The sequence below is a fragment of the Carcharhinus amblyrhynchos genome, chromosome 2 (assembly GCF_965287045.1).
Source record: "Carcharhinus amblyrhynchos chromosome 2, sCarAmb.v2.hapA, whole genome shotgun sequence".
In the NCBI taxonomy this organism is placed as follows: domain Eukaryota; kingdom Metazoa; phylum Chordata; class Chondrichthyes; order Carcharhiniformes; family Carcharhinidae; genus Carcharhinus; species Carcharhinus amblyrhynchos.
Window position 1 is genome coordinate 71,658,854 of NC_137325.1, and position 17,164 is coordinate 71,676,017.

At 41.1% G+C, this 17,164-nt stretch overlaps 1 protein-coding gene across 1 annotated transcript in view; it reads left to right on the top strand.

Moving 5' to 3' along the window:
- The window catches only part of dgkb (diacylglycerol kinase, beta), a 677,279-nt gene that overhangs the window by 225,820 nt on the left and 434,295 nt on the right, over positions 1-17,164 (top strand). The window contains exon 12 of the mRNA XM_080216552.1: positions 10,718-10,816. Coding sequence (XP_080072678.1) covers positions 10,718-10,816 — 99 coding nt within the window. The remainder of the gene's footprint in view (positions 1-10,717; positions 10,817-17,164) is intronic.

Genomic DNA, 17,164 nt, shown 5'->3' on the forward strand with positions numbered 1-17,164 from the left:
TGCAGGTAACCAGGTGAATGGGCAAGACACTTCCAATGCTGCTTATAATCAAACACTATAGTGCGCATACTCGTGTTTGAATCATTATATTCCTTGTTGCTTACCACAGAAATAGCTGGGCTCCATCCAATTCCTGTTGACATTGCCCTGGCTCAGGTCAAGATCTAGGCATCCTGGATGATTGAACATGCATCTTGATGCCATGTCCTACATGCTAATGCACTTTAATAGCTCATCTTTATTTCACAGCATTTTCAACACTAACATTGCAACCTTAAAGAATATTTCTAATTTTGATCTAACATCTTTAGAAAGGGAACATTTAACTGCAGGGTAAATACTGTAACTGTAAGCAAATTAGCTGTTGACAATTAAAATGCAGCCTACGCAGAACTGTGCTATAAAAGGGAAAGGATTCTGAACAATAAAAGAGAAGTCTTCTATCTAATGGTAAAATATGGCAACAGAATATCATATGCATCATGTACAAAATGTAATTAATCTGAGATTGCATGCTAATGTAGAACAGCAACTCCTCAGTGTCATGTCTTCAGATCTTTAATTGTTCTTCTGAGGTTCATTTCATGGATTATGTAGTCGCAAGAAATATTTATTCACCCAGTACTTGACACTGGAGATTTGCTTTGACAGCCTTAGCACTATTACATTACTCAAAAGAATTGATAGAATACCTAAGGATCTGAGGTATTAGAATTGAAGTGCTTGTCTAGAAATGAGGATTTTCATAACTTTAATGGGTATGTGATTAGATAGTATAATTTGGTTCAGTGAACATTTTTTATGACTTCCAGCTCAGGTTATCTCTATTCTTAGCTTAGGAAAGTTAAATATGGTGGTGCAGATATATATACAGTATTGATGTTCATATGCATACTGAAATCAGAATCATGACCGAGTTGAGGTTTCAAATCCCACTCTATATTTTGAGCTCATATTCTAGGCTGACACTCAGCAGAAGTATTGGAAATACTGTCTTTTGAAGACAATAAATTGAGGACTGACTGATAGTTCTCCTGACTGACGAAACTTTGTCAGGAGTGATTTAACAAAGCAATTAGCTTTAAATAGGATCTTAACTTGGGAAAAAAGGTAGAGGGCTTGAGCTAGAGAATTCCAGAGGTTGGACTTTAAATGCCTGAAGGCACAGCCACTGGTGGTGAGGCAAAAGAAAGCACAATGTAGAGGATGCCAATGGAGAGTTCCAAGGGAGCATTACAGGGCTAATAAAGATTATAGAGATGGGAGGAGAAAGATCATTTCAGCTTGGGCGTAAGATTTTTAAATCAGAAGTGTTGGAAAATCAGGTGCCAAAGTAGATCAGCAATGACTATTGTGTGTTTGGGAGTTAGGATAGAACCAGCAGCATTTTGGATGTTGTTACGTTTGGGGATTGTGGAAACTGGGGCTGAAGATAGAATGTCAAAATGATTGAGGTGCAAAGTGACAGTGGTGTGGATGAAACATTTAGCAACAGTTCGGCCAAAGAGGTGAAAGCTGACTCTGCGGGTGTGATCTTATCACCACATTCCTGCTGTAGCGTAGACGGAAACAGAGAGCTGTCACCAAATTCTCCATTCAGTGCAGCGGGATGGGAAAATCCCACTAGCATGAATGGTCAGAAAATTCCAACCTGCATCTTTGAATGATGTCACCAAGAGACAGCAGATGTGTGAGAGAGTAATGACCGAGAATTGATTTGGAAAGGACTATTGGATGTTAAGTAGCTAAAAATGGAACCAGATGAGAACAGTCACATAAGGCTCAACAACATAGGATAGGCACTGGAGGAAGATAGTAAGAACATAGCATAAGAAATAAGAGTTGGAATAGGATACTTCACTCTTTGATCTTGCAATACCCCCACTTGCCCCAATCCCCCAACCAGACCTTCACCCCCATTAACTTTCACTCTTGTAGATCAAAAATCTTCCAGACTCAGCTTTGAATAATTCAATGACCCAGCTTCTACTGCTCTCTTCGGAGCAGAATTGCCAAGACTAATAACTCCTGAGTCATTCCTTCTCATCTCCATTTTAAATGGGCAGCCCCTTATTTTGAATCTCTGCTCCCTTGTTCTGGATTCTCTCATGATGGGAAACATCCTCTTAGCATCTACCTATTAAGCCCCATCAGAATCTTATATGTTTCAACAAGATCACCTTTTGTTTTCCTAAACTCCAATGAGTACAGGCCCAATCCCACCATCCCAGGAATCAACCAAGTGAGCTTTCCCTGAACTGCCTCTAAAACAGGAGTAGGTATGTATATGATTGTATAAATGTTGCAGACAGGTCAAAGGCGACAAGGAAAGAAAATGCACCATGGTCGTGGTCACTTGGAATATCATTCATGACTTTGATTCAGGCCGTCAGCCTCACCAAGGATGAACAGCTGGTTCATAGCTCTCACCGTGTATGTACTGGCTGCTGTATTTGTCATCTTTATACTTTAAATGTATTTAATGTGAAGTACTTTGAGACTTTCCCAAAGAAATGATAGACACACGCATGACTCTATGGAAACCAAATTGCACATTGGGTTACACACTGATGCTGCCACCGTTGAGATTTGGAGTCCTGTCTAATTCAGATGAAGGCCTGAAAGTCTCCTGTGTTGGTTTAAAGGATCCTAATTGAAATGAGTCTGAATCAAGCTCCTGTTGTAGACGGTCCTGCAGCATTGAGCTAGTTCCAACTCATAATACCACTCATGTAGGCCCAAAGGCAGATGGCATAGAGAATAGCAAAGCTACCATTCTAGTGCAGTAGTGGGTGCTTTTTCGAAGTTGGATCTGATAGTTCTTTAGTCTGATTTGCAACACTTCAGAAGAGAGTATGTGCTAAAATGAAAAGTACTTCCATGCCACCCCCCTCTCCCCCGGCATTGAATTCCCTAATTTTGATTATTTTTTTTTAAAAAAAGAAAAGCTGGAAGTCTCACTTTCAAACATACCTTCATATCCTAGAAATCCCAGATCAAGTATCTTATACACGTGATAGCAGCATTAACAGTTGTTCTGTAGAGTCACTACATAATGCAGTCTGACACTTCAGTTTGGAGCTGAATTGGCAGATATACTGTCTTTCAGATGAGACATTAAACTGAGGCTCCATCTGTTTGGTCAGGTGGATGTGAAAAAAAATCTGTTTCCAGTTCTTCTGGTGTCCTCGCCAACATTTATCCTGCAATCAGCGCTGCCAAAAAGAGAATAACTGTCAAATAATTACAGAAGAACACAAAAATGAAGAGCAGGAGTAGGCCATTCTGTCCATTGAACCTGCTCCCCTGTTTGATAAGATCATGGCTGATCAAATTGTGGCCTCAACTCCACTTTCTTGTCTGCCCCCATAACCCTTTAAAAAGTCTCACAACGCCAGGGAAGTGTTTACCTCAGTGCAGAAACAGGCCCTTCGGCCCATCAAGTCTGCAGCGACCACAATCTCACCCAGGCCCTGCCCCCATATCCCTACATATTTACCCTCTAATCCCTCTAACCTACACATCCCAGGACACTAAGGGGCAATCTTAGCATGGCCAATCAACCTAATCTGCACATCTTTGGACTGTGAGAGGAAACCAGAGGAGCCGGGGGAAACCCACACAGACACGAGGAGAATGTGCAAACTCCACACACAGTTCTTACTGTGTTTACTCCAGTCCAATGCTGGCATCTCCACCTCATAACCCTTGACATCCTTTCTAATCAAAAATCTATCTAACTCAGTCTTGGACATGTTCAATGACCTCATCTCCACTGCTCCCAGGGGAAGAGAATTAATTTGACTGGCAACCCTTTTGAGAGAAAAAATTTCTACTTTACTCAATCTTAATGGGCAGCACATTGGGACAGTGTTTATCACTGCTGCCTCATAACGCCAGGGACCCGGGTTCAATTCTGGCCTTGAGTCACTCTCGGTGTAGAGTTTGCACTTTCTCCCCATGTCTGCGTGGGTTTCTTCTGGGTGTTGCTGTTTCCTCCCACAATTCAAAGATGTGCCAGTTAGGTTGATTGGCCATGCTAAATTTCCCCTTAGTGTCAAGGAGATTAGAATGGTAAACATGGGATTATGGGAATAGGGTTTGGGTGGGATTGTTGCCAGTGTAGGTTCTATGGGCTGAATGGTCCCTCTCTGCACTGTAGGGATTCTATGATTCTAAATGACAGACCCCTAATTTTTGAACTGTGACCCTGTTGCCCTGTCAAGTCCCCTGAGGAACTTGTATGTTTCACTAAGATCACCTCCAAAGAGTATAGGCTCCATTTCTACCTTTCCTCAGAAGATAAGCCTGCACTCCAGGAATTAGTCTGAAATTTCTCTGAACTGCTTCTAATGCACTTACATCCTTTCTGAAAAAAGTGACCAAAATGGTGCATGTTACTCCAGATGTGATCTCACCCAATGCCCTGTATACTATAGTAACACTTCCCTACTTTTATACTTGATTGCTCTTGCAAAAAACATTAACATTCCATTTACTTTCCTAGTCACTTTGCTATACCTGCATACCAACATTTTGTGATTCATGTGCTAAGACACTCAGATCCCTCTGTACAATTCAGCTCTATAGTCTCTCTTCGTTTAAAAAATATGCTTCTTTTCTATTCTTCCTGCCAAAGCAGACAAGTTTACATTTTCCCGCATTATACTCCATCTGCCAAATTCTTACCCACTCATTTAACCTTTTTTAATCCCTCTGTGGATTCATTATGTTCTCTTGATAGTTTACTTTCCTACCTGTCTTTGTGTCATTAGCAAATTTAACAACCATACATTTCATCCCTTCATCACATCATTGATATAGATTATAAGTAGTTGAGGCCCCAATACTGATTTCTGTGGCATTCTGCTAGTAACAGTTTACCAGCCTGAAAATGATCTACTTATCCCTACTCTCTATTTCCTGTTAGCTAACCAATCCTCTAGCCATGCTAAAATGTTACCCCTGCACCATAAACTCTTATTTTGTAAAGTAACCTTTGTTGTGGGACCTTGACAACTACCTTTTGAAAATCCAAGTGCACCACATCAACAGATTCCCCTTTATCCACAAATTACTTAAATGTGATTTCTCTTTTACAAAACCATGTTGACTCTGCCAAATTTTATTATTTTCTGAATGTCCTATTTTTACATCTGTAATAATTCATTCTAGCATTTTTCTTATTATAGAGTTCAGGTTAACTGGCCTGTAGTTTCATATTTTCTGTTTCAGTCTCCTTCATTTCTTGAATCGAGAAACAATTTTCAAATCCATTGGGACCTTCCCAGAATTGAGAGAATTTTGCAAGGTCACCATCAATGCATCTACTATCTTTGCAGCGACTTCTTTTAAAATCCTAGGAAAGCCATCAGGTCCAGAGACTTGTCAACTTTTAGTTCTAATAATTGCCCCAATACCTTTTCCCAGTGATTGTGCATGTTTTAAATTTCTCCTTCATCACCTTGTGTCTCTTGATTTTCAGGTCTCCTTTGGATTTCTTTTATATGTCTTCAGTGACAACAGGCGCAAAATGCCTGTTCAACGCTCCGCCATTTCTGCCAATCTCATGATTAATCTCTCAGTCTCACCCTCTAACAGACCAACACTTATGTTAGTTATTCTTTTTCTTTTTAAATGCTTATAGAAACTCTTACTGTCTGTTTTACGTTTCTGGCTAGATTAAATTCATACTCTAATTCATCCCTTTTTATCTTTTTCAGTAATCCCTTGCTGATTTCTAACATCTGTTTAAACTTCTGAGCTATCATAAATTGTTACAGTAATGAATACTTTTTCTTTCAATTTGATGCTATCTTTAACTTCCTCGGCTAGCCATGGATGGTGCATACGATGCTCTGCCTTTAGGGGGAGGTGATGGCCTAGTGGTATTTTTGCTAAACTATTAATCCAGAAACTCAGCTAATGTTCTGGGCACCTGGATTTGAATCCCATCAAAGCAGATTGTGGAATCTGAATTCAATAAACAAAATCTGGATTTAAAAGTCTACTGATGACCATGAAACCATTGTCAATTGTTGGAAAAACCCATCTGGTTCACTAATATCCTTTAGGGAAGGAAATCTGCCAATACTACCCAGTCTGGCCTACATGTGACTCCAGAGGCACAGCAATGTGGTTGACTCTCAACTGTCCTCCAGGAGCAACTCGGGATGGGCAGTAAATACTGGCCAGCCAGCAATATCCATGTTCCATGAATGAATTTTAAAAAATTCCTTGAGTGTCTGTTACTATTTCCCTACTGTTCTACCATTTAATCTTTTTTTCCTCAGTTGACTTGACCAACTCTGTTCTTATTCCCTTGTAATTCCCTTTATTTAATTTAGAATATTAGTTTTATACCCATGCTTCTCACTCACCTCTTCCTCAAACTGATGGTGAAATTCAGTTATGTTACAATCACTGCTGCTTAAAGGCACCTTTATTAGAAGGTTAGCAATTAAATTTGATTCATTGCATACTACCAGGTCGTAAATAGTTTGTTCTCTAGAAAATGCTCTATGAACTTAAGTTCCATGCTATCTTTGCTGCTCTGATTCATCCAATCTGTGTAGATTAAAATCACCCATGATTGTTGAACATAATAAGAACATAAGAAATAGGAGCAGGTGTAGGCCATCTAGCCCTTTGAGCCTGTCCTGCCATTCAATAAGATCATGGCTGACCTGAAGTGGATCAGTTCCACTTTCCCACTTTCTCCCCATAACCCTTAATTCCCTTGTCTATCAGAATTGATATTGACATACCTTTCTGACAAGCCCCCATTATTTCTTCATGTATATCCCATCCTACAATGCAGTTATCTTGGGAGATTTATAAACTACTCCCACAGGTGACTCCTTTTGTCTGCTCTTTCTTATCTCTGCCCAAACTGACTCAATATTTTAACCTTCAGATCTAAGGTCATCTTTCCTTTTTGTACTAATGTCATTATTAGGTAACAGAACTACTCCACCATCTTTCCCTAGCCTCCTTTCCATCAGAAATATCAACTACCCTGGAATATTCAGATCACAATCTGTCACGTTGTGGCCACGTCTCTGTGATGACAAGATCATGTGTATTTATTTTTGTTTAAAGCAGACAAGTCAACCTTTTTTGTTACAAATGCCATGAGTATTCAGATACTGAGCCTTTAGTTCTGGCCTTATCTGCTGATACAGCCGTTTGTTTGTATGTTCAAACTCTTCCTGCGTGCTCTGAATGTCATCATCCTTATTGCTACCTTGCCCTCTTTTCTTGTCCTTTCCCTTTAACTTACCGTATCTTCATTCAAATGGTCCCTTGCTGCCACTATTTAGTTTAAAACCCTCTCAATCATCCAAGTTCTACGACTTTTCGGAACACTGATCCCAGCATTGTTCAAGTGAAGACTGTCCCAGTGGTACTGCTCCACTTTCCCCAGTACTGATGCCAGTGTCCCATGAATCGAAACCTATTTCTCCCATACCAATACTTGAGCCACAGATAGCGAGGGGGATTGAATATAAAAGTAGGGAGGTCTTGCTGCAGCTGTATAGGGCATTGGTGAGGCCGCAGCTGGAGTACTGTGTGCAGTTTTGGGCGCCGCACCTGCGCAAGGATATTTTGGCCCTGGAGGGAGTGCAGAGGAGGTTTACTAGGCTGATACCGGAGTTGAGGGGATTGAGCTATGAGGAGAGGCTGAATAAACTAGGCTTGTACTCGTTAGAGTTTAGAAGAATGAGGGGAGATCTCATTGAGACGTATAAGATGATGAATGGGATGGATAGGATAGAGGTGGAGAGACTCTTCCCGCTCAAAAAAGACAGTAGGACTAGGGGGCACAGCCTCAAGATAAAGGGGAGGCGGTTTAGAACGGAGTTGAGGAGGAACTTCTTCACTCAAAGGGTGGTGAATCTCTGGAATTCTCTGCCCGTTGAAGTGGTGGAGGCTGCCTCGCTAAATATTTTTAAGAAGCGGGTTGATGGGTTCTTGATAAGAGAGGGGATTAAGGGTTATGGGGAGAGGGCGGGAAAGTGGAACTGAGCCACAACAGATCAGCCATGATCTTATTGAATGGCGGGGCAGGCTCGAGGGGCTGGGTGGCCTACTCCTGCTCCTATTTCTTACGTTCTTATGTTCTTATCATATTCACCCTGTGAATAAGCCAATTTGCTCATGACTTAGATAATCATCCAGGAATCATTTTTTTTAGTTTAGCACCCAGATGCTTATATTTCCTAAATAGAATCTTGTTCCTAGTCCTGTTTATGTCACTGGTATCTACCTGGATACCTATTGGTATCCAACTTTAACTATCTCCTCCCACTGCAAGTTCCTCTCCAGCCCCAAGCAGATGCCCTGGACTATAGCACTGGCCTGGCAACTCAGCCTTCTGGACTCTTAAGGCCACAGAGTATTGTGCCTATTTCTCCAACTATAATATCCCCGGTATCATTTAATTCCTATTTATTCTCCAGGTTAAATGGCTTTCTGTGCCATAGTACCATGGTCAGTTTGCTCATCCACCCTTCATTCCCTGTTTTCACCCATACAGGCTGCAAAAACCTTGAATCTATAGAACAATTTCAAAAACTGAGTCTGCTCCCCTTCTACCTTATGGATCCCCACATCTGTATCACATGCAGTCACACCCTCCTGTGTCTGACCTTGGACAAAATCAAACAACCTTAGCTGAAGGGAGGTGATGCTTCCTGAACAAAGTATCTAGGTAACTTGCTCTTTAGCTGATGCCTTACTCAGCTGAAGATCCTCAAGTTGCAGGCACTTAGTGCAGATGTGTTTGCCATGGATCAATCACATTGGTGTCCTTTAATTCCCATATACTGCAGCTACAACACTTCACTTGCCCTGCCTCCTTATTGTGTTTTAATTAACTAATGCATTTTTTTCTAACAAATGCCCCTCAATTTGATTGTGCTTATTGGCTGGAACTCTACTGCCTCGTCTGCCAAGAATTGGAGCAGATGAGAGTCTGACAACAGAAATCTTCATTGACCTCAGGTGGAAATTTGCTCGAGCGAGGCCATAAAATCCTGTCCAATGTTTCAAATAATGTTCTCCTCTAATTTAAATTGCTTAATTTAGATAAGATAAATATGAAATACTCAGCAGCCAATTGCCTAACTGCTTCCCTGAGATGTCACATTCAAAACGTGAGTTTGGAATCCACAGACTGCAGTGGAAAGCATTCTGAAATCCTGCTGCCTTTATAACCAATCTCCCTATTCTCAAATCCCACTACTTTTATAACCCAACTCTTATCCAAAATCTCATTGCTGTTCAGGCCCATTTCTCCACTCTGGAATCCTGCTGCATTTATCTCCCCTGTCTCATTGTTGTCAGTGACTACACAGCAAAGTTAATTCATTGGCAATGAGTTGTTCAGGGCCATCCTGAGATGTTGAAAAAATATGCATAAATGTAAATATGATCCTTTTCTTTAGAAAATGATGAGGTTCCTTCATGTTATTATCAGGTTGTGAATAATTTGAAGTGGCTTATTATTGTAAAATTCCAATGCATTGAATCTTCAGCATCTTAAAATGAAAAATACTGGTATACCTAATGGTTTCCCTCATGAGTTCTCAGTTGTCCTGGAGAGAAATGAATTATGACATTGCATTGTTCACCACTAGGTGAAGTCCATCAATTTTCTTCTTAGATTGGTGACTAACAAGGCCCACGCTGTGGGGCCAAAGTGGGTCTTGCCCACCAAACAGCAAATCAGTGGAGAAAATCCATCAATTCCATGGGGGAGGTCCAAAGGAATCCTTCAGGCACTGATATGGTCATCATCAAGCCTCCCCTGCGATTAAGGTCCCTGGCAGTAGACTTCTCACCAAATCAGAGGCCTGCAGTTTTACATGTCACCCCTAAGGCCAGTGGAAATGGTGGTAACTGGTGGTGTTTGAATCTGCACCCCCCCCCCCCCCGCCACCCCCCTACAAGGCCCAGAAAAATCATGAAACCCCAGATCAAAGGTGAATGGGATAGAAGCCTACACAAGGGTACAGGGGAGAATCAGAGTCAAGGACAGGGGGATTGGCTTTCAATGGCCCTTCCCCTTCAGCCAGGTCACTTAATAAACCACAGAGAGTCCAATAAAGAGGGACGCCCCCATACCCGATAATTTAGTGTTAATTTAAAAATTAATTTGCATGAAGTGTGCTATGTTAATGTTCTTTAATCTGTTTCAATCTGCACAGCTAAACTCCATAAAAAGAAAGAATAAATAATGCATGTAGAAGACTGAAGATACCACTTCTAGGGTGCTCTGCATGGATTTGCTGATCAATCATGTTCTGACCAATTAGCAGCATATGAATTTTGGGCTGGGCTGGGAAGGGAAAGATTTGAGGGCATGTTGAAATATCAAGGAGTATGGGCCAAAGACGGATGCTGGCAATATTAGCAGATGTGTGCTCAAAATGTTTGTACGATGTTCTCCGTACAATATGGTCCCAGATTTCCTTGGAGCTGCTCCTATTCCATAGCCTCAACTTTGCCAGAAGTGGAGTAGAGATCTTTATAAACAAAAATAGAGGTAATGATGCAGCTCTGGTGAAATTGTACTGAAATATGAGCAACTCTGAAGAAATTCCTGGCCACTAGCTATGCTAAAATAGCAAACTAGTTTTTAGGTTTGTGTATTATTTATTTTCAATGCCAAGTTGATTCCAAATATTCAATCGTAATGATTTCGTTTTTGCAGCTCCACAACAAATGTGCTTCCCATGTTAAGCCTGAATGTGACTGTGGACCACTGAAAGACCATATCTTACCGCCATCTTCTATTTGTCCCGTTGTACTGGTAAGTTGGTTGTGTTAAAAATTTCTCATGTTCTCACATGTTCAAAAATTGATTAGCATTTCAAAATGTTCAAGTATGTGCAGGATATCAAAAGGCAGCTGTGGTAGGAACCTCACAATGTTTAAGTAGTATTTAGATGAGCATTTGAAATGCCATTACAAACAAGGCTATAAGCCAAGTGTTGAAAAATGTGATTACAATAGATAGGTGCTTGATGAATGGCACGGACATAATGGGCTGAAGGGCCTCTTTCCATGCTGCAAAACTCTACAATTCTATGGGCGGGCATTTACGTCCTTGCGTGGGCGAGACAGAAATTCCTGCCTGACCTCAATGGAGATTTCTGTTGCCAGGCCCTCGCCCATGCCGATTCTGTGGCGGGCGAGCTGGTAGAGTTCCGGCCTTAGACTCCAACCTCTCTAATCTGTTAGTATGTTTTAGTGCCAGGTTTATCAGGTTGAACAAAATTACATCAATTCAGGAAAGTCGACAGTATAATATCCTCAGCTATTTTGTTTGCCTGTGCAAAATAATCAAAACGCTCAGATGTACCTAAAGCTTTAGCATCTCATTTATCACAGACAGCTCTATAATCTGCCTTCAGAGTGTCATTTATTCACACATATTTAGCCATTTGGCCTCCATTGCACAAGACAGACTTTGGTTAAAAATGAACAGAGCTTTATTAATGGTATGTGATCGCTTCCATGGCTGCTGCTGTTTCTCTTTCTGTTTCCCGCGCTGGGTCTATTTTATCATTTTTGGTGTATACGTGAATTGAGCAAATCTCTGCACGGGTCAATAGTAATAAATAGAAATGTGTAACAGCTATGTGGTAAATTAAGTGCATAAGCGGATAAAACAGGTGAGGGTTGCAGATGGATGAAGCAGATAGATGGTTTGGGCAGTTGTCAGGCCTGGCTGGTACAGGTATTTGGGTAGTTGGATTTAAGTGTTCGAGAGGGGTGGTTGGACTGGAACAACTTCACTTGCCCTGCCCTGGAGGTGGTTAGGGAGGAGTTGGGGCTCTGTGTGACTGATTGCGTGATCAATTCTGTAGATACTCAGGAATTATTCTTGGAATTTTCTGTCGAACATTTCCTGCTAATAATTCAGGTAAGTAAATCAGATTTGTCCTAAGTCTCCAGCTCCACCTCAAGAGTTGGAGACTTCCGCAGAAGGTCCAAGGGCCAGTGGAATTGTCCAGTGAAAGTTGAAACTTGCTGGAAAATTCTCTCAAAAAGGTCCACAAGTTGAGACTTCCATCTTCTTCTGGCGTGTACATTCAGTCTCAAGACTGCAAAAATCTCAATCCCAAGACTAGAAAATGGTCCAGATTTTGCATTGTTTCTGCCACAAAATCTATTCACTGACTGTTTGCAACCTTGGTACCAAATTTCATCCGGAGTTGAGATTCCAACCAGGTATCTGTGCCATCATTAAGACTGTTCACTTCCACCTCCATTATTCTGTTCCTGCCTCAGCTCACTTTTTGCTGACCTCTTCATCCGTGTCTTTGTTACCTCTAGACTTGGGTAATTAAACATATTCCTGGTCAGGTTCCTCTTTTTCATTCTCTGCAAGCTGTTCCAAAACAATGCTGTCGTATTCTAACTCGCACCAAGTTCCTATCACCGAATGCCCTTTTGCTCGTTGACCGACATACATGCCAGTTCAACTGTGACTTAATTTTATTTCTCACTCTGGCTTTCAAATCCCCTCATCTCTCCCTATCTCTGTAAACTCTCCTAGTTCTATAAGCTCAAAGATATCTGTGCTGTTTCAATTCTGGCTGCATTGGTATCTCCAATTTTAATCACTCTGACATTGGCGTCCATCCCTCTTCTTCATCATCTGGATGGTAATCTGTCTATGGAATGATTTCAAGCAGCACTTATTTCACACGAAGTGTGGTGCAAACCAGAAACTGTTTTCCCACCTCCCCCAACCTTCCTTAAAACAACTGCTCAGGTTTAGTGAATTGAAAATTTCAAAACTGAGTTTAATGTGTTTTTGTATTTAGGATCGTGGAACCAAAGGAGGGAAAAGAAGCTAAGGTATAGATCAGCTATGATGTAATTGAATGACAAAATAGTTTGAAGGGGTTAGCAGCCTACTCTTGTACTTTCTCGTTATAAAACCCATCCAGCTTTCATTCCATTAAATTTCATGAGTGGACATCTTTTAAAAGAAGGGCTATCTCCATTCTAGATTATTATTCAGGCAGTGAAAATAAAAATTTACCTCAGGGAGTCAAATGCATTTGTTAGGGCAAATATAAATGCATTTGTTAGGGCGAAGCAGGATTAAATGGCGGGTGGTAATTGGGACAATAACTTACAAAGAACAATACAACACAGGAACAGGTCCTTCAGCCCTCCAAGCCCATGGCAATCATGATGCCTAACTAAATTTAAAAAAGCCTTCTGCCCTTACTCAGTATATGCATTATTTATTTCCCATTTGGAGGTCAGCCGATCTATCCTGGGTATAAGACTTTGATACTATATGATTGTAGTTACGGAAAAAAGTATCACAATTTGAGAAGGGGAACTGTTTCTGATAAAGAATTTGCTCAGCAATATACCTGAGCAGCTGGGAGACATAAAACTGAAGCATTACAGTGCCAATGCGAGTATGGGGGAACCTTTACACCACAAAAGTGTACATACACAGCTCCTTCTAAATGCAGAAATTCAAAATTGTAATGCCAACAATGAACTGCAAAGTGACAACAGGAATTAATATATTTTGTATTTATTCTTAATGTTATCACACTGAGATTGAAGGATATACTGTTTTACAACATTAGGGGTATTATTAATAAGTAATGGGGTCAGTTTACAGAAAGTAACTTTGACATTTGGATAAAGTGTGTGCGCTCTATGTCATACAGTGAATTACGTTTGAACAGTTGCTGCATTGGGAAATGCATCAGCTGATACTGGAGATGAGGGGGCTAGCCTACGAAGAGAGACTGAATAGACTGGGTCTGTACTTGTTAGAGTTTAGAAGGCTGAGGGGGGATCTTAGAGATGTATAAGATAATGAAGGGGATAGATAGGGTAGTGGTAGAGAGATTCTTCCTGCTTAAGAAGGACAGCAGGACTCGAGGGCACAGCCTCTAGAGAAGTGGCGGGGGGGCGGTGGGCGTGCAGTTTAGATCGGAGTTGAGGAGGAACTTCTTCACTCAAAGGGTGGTGAATCTCTGGAATTCTCTGCCTGTTGAAGTGGTGGAGGCCACCTCGCTGAATATATTTAAGTCATGGGTAGATAGGTTTCTGATAGACAGGGGAATTAAGGGTTATGGGGAGAAAGCGGGAAAGTGAAGCTGATCCACTTCAGATCATTTGAATGGCAGGGCAGGCTCAAAGGGCTAGATGGCCTACTCCTGCTCCTATTTCTTATGTTCTTATGTAATATAAGTTCAGTAAAGTCCTGATGAATCCCAGAGAATTCCCAAATTCATGTTAAGTGGAACTTTGTGATAGTCGAGGAGGCCCTTGTATCCTTACACAAATGCATGTCTATGTAATCCAATATGCCTATAAATATGGGCTATGTCAAAAATAACAGCTTCAAATGCTAAATGAAAACCCAGCAAATGTATGACAAAGACGGGGATTTTCTGGCCCTTCTCACAAGCTGTATCTTCTGGTCCCAAAGAAGGCAACCCCCTATGACGGGTTCCCTGATGGAAGAGTGAACGAGTCAGCAAACACTGTAGATCTTGGTGAGGCCGGAAAATCCTGGTGGCAGCCAAAGACCAAAATGCACTTTGGAAGGCAGGAAAATCCTGGCTAAAATCTTTATTTGTTCACACCTTGTGAAAAGGCTGGAACTTTGCACTTGGAGCATGTCTCCACGGGGCGGCATGATGGCATCATGGTTAGCATTACTGCCTCACAGAGCCAGGGATCTGTGTGCACTACCATGTGCCAGGCAGCACGGAAGCACAGTGGTTAACACTGCTGCTTCACAGCCCCAGGAACCTGGGTTCGTTTCCCAGCTTGGGTCACTGTCTGTGTGGAGTTTGTACATTCTCCTCGTGTCTGTGTGGGTTTCCTCCAGGTGCTCCGGTTTCCTCCCACAGTCCAAAGATGTGCAGATTAGGTTGATAGGCCATGCTAAAATTGTCCTTAGTGTCCTGAGATGCATAGGTTAGAGGGATTAGTGGGTAAATATGTCGGGATATGGGGGTAGGCCTGGGTGGGATTATGGGTCAGTGCAGACTCAATGGGCCAAATGGCCTCTTTCTGTGCTGTAGGGTTTCTATGATTTGACCCAGGTTCAATTCCTGGACTGCAGGGATTCTATCATTGCATCATTGGCTAGAGGAGGAGGTGGGCGGGCTGTTTGAATGATTGGTCACTGCAGTCATATGTCAAGTTTAGGCATGTTTGGTTAATCTGGAGGTGTGGAATTTCAGTTTATCATGGGCATCCCTCAATGGGATTATCTATTCTGTTTGCAGGATTGGTTGATGACTTTGATGTGACCGGAATTTTATATCATTCTAGTTCCACGTGTTGCAATTTCACTGTTGTCGAACTAAAATGTAAACAGCTGCTGAATATTTCTGACTCTGGCTGGGAAATGTATGACTTTGGCTGCAAGAAGTCATCAAAAAGCGAGCAGCTGCGAGACATTTCCCAGCCTTTGGGTTTTTTTGGTGCCTTTTGGTTATTACCGGTACTATAAGCCCTTTGGAAAATAGTTCAATCTTCTACATGGTTGGCCATGCGACCATTTCATTTCACATTGCCAGAAAGAGAGAGAATCTTAAATAGCAACATATTTTAACTGGACTTAGTATTTGGGTTTTTCATATGTAAACTAGTAATGATCTAAATGATTTGTTCTACAAACCTAAGTATGTCCCTCGTGTTGCCAACACTTTGTGCAGTCCCAAAATGGTAAAAGGAAGCATGTTTGCACAAATATAAGGTCATCGGGAAACTTTAATATTGCCACCTGGATCAGCTTCCTTTTTCTCACAATCAGAATTAATTAATCTAGAGAAAAATGCACAGAGGGAGCTGTCTGATAGCGAACTATGGTGGCATCTTTTCCTTCCCTGCCTGCTTATTTCTTAATTTTCTTGTAATTAATTAGGAGTGATTCATACAGCACTATTGTCATGACTTTATCTTTGCATTTATATCTGGCTTGACTAATAATTAATGGCTCAGTATTTCGTACAACGTCAATGGAACATGTTGCCCTGGAGATACCTCAGTTGCTGTTTTCCTTTCTGTATCTTTGTCCCAGTTAAAATAAAGGCTGAAATATATTAAACACTTAAAAATAAAGTAAGTGTTTGTTCCTTTATTTCTTCGGGGATATGAGCACCACTGGCAAGGCCTGCCTTTATTGCCCATCTGTAGCTACCCCTGAACTGAATGTCAAAGGGCAGTTAAGGGTCAATCACATTGTCGTGGGTCTGGAGTCAAAGAGGCCAGCCTGGGCAGAGGCAGGAGATTCCCTATCGTAAAGGACATTAGTGAGCTAGAAGGGTTTTTATCATTTTGAGTGATAGTTTCATGATCACCATTACTGAAACTAGCTTTCAACTAATTTAATTGGTTCACTAGTGTCCTCCCATCTGGTTCACTAATGTCCTTTTAGGGAAGGAAATCTGACATCCTTACCTGCTCTGGCCCACTTGTGACTCTAGAGCCACAGTTGACTCTCAATTGCCCTCTGAGGGCAACTAGGGATGGACAATAGATGCTGGCCAGCAAGTGACACCCATGTCCCACAAATGAATTTAAAAAAGATTCCAGCAGCTACTGTAGCGGGATTTGAACCCAATTAACCATTGGCTCACCAATGATTTGAACCCAATTAACCACTACCTCACTGTCTCCCCTAGATTACCTAATGTGGCATTATGACTATTTTTATTTAGTTGCTGTTTTAATAATATCAGTTCTTACTTTGATGAGGAAACGTCAATCAGAAAAAGCATTGATTATTGGCCTTCTAATCTTTCCGCTTCTTTCCTGATTTCAAGTTCTTGCTAACAAACTCAATATTCCAGCCCAAGAAACTTCTATTTCTATTCAGGAGAGGAATTTTTTTAAAAAAAACCTCATTGTACAATTCTGCATGAAGTATCCGTTAATCTGCTTTAAAAATTTAAAGCAAAAATATTACAAAGGAGGAGGCTTCCAATGCTGACAACTGAGTCTGTAATAAGGATAATTTTAATGAGCCTCTGAAATACAAAAGCATGTATGTCTTTGGGGGAAATTAACATGACCTATAACAGAATATATTTTTGGCTTGTAATAGTTCACTTTGAGCTGATATAATATACCAGTATCAATGAGAGTATCAGAAGAC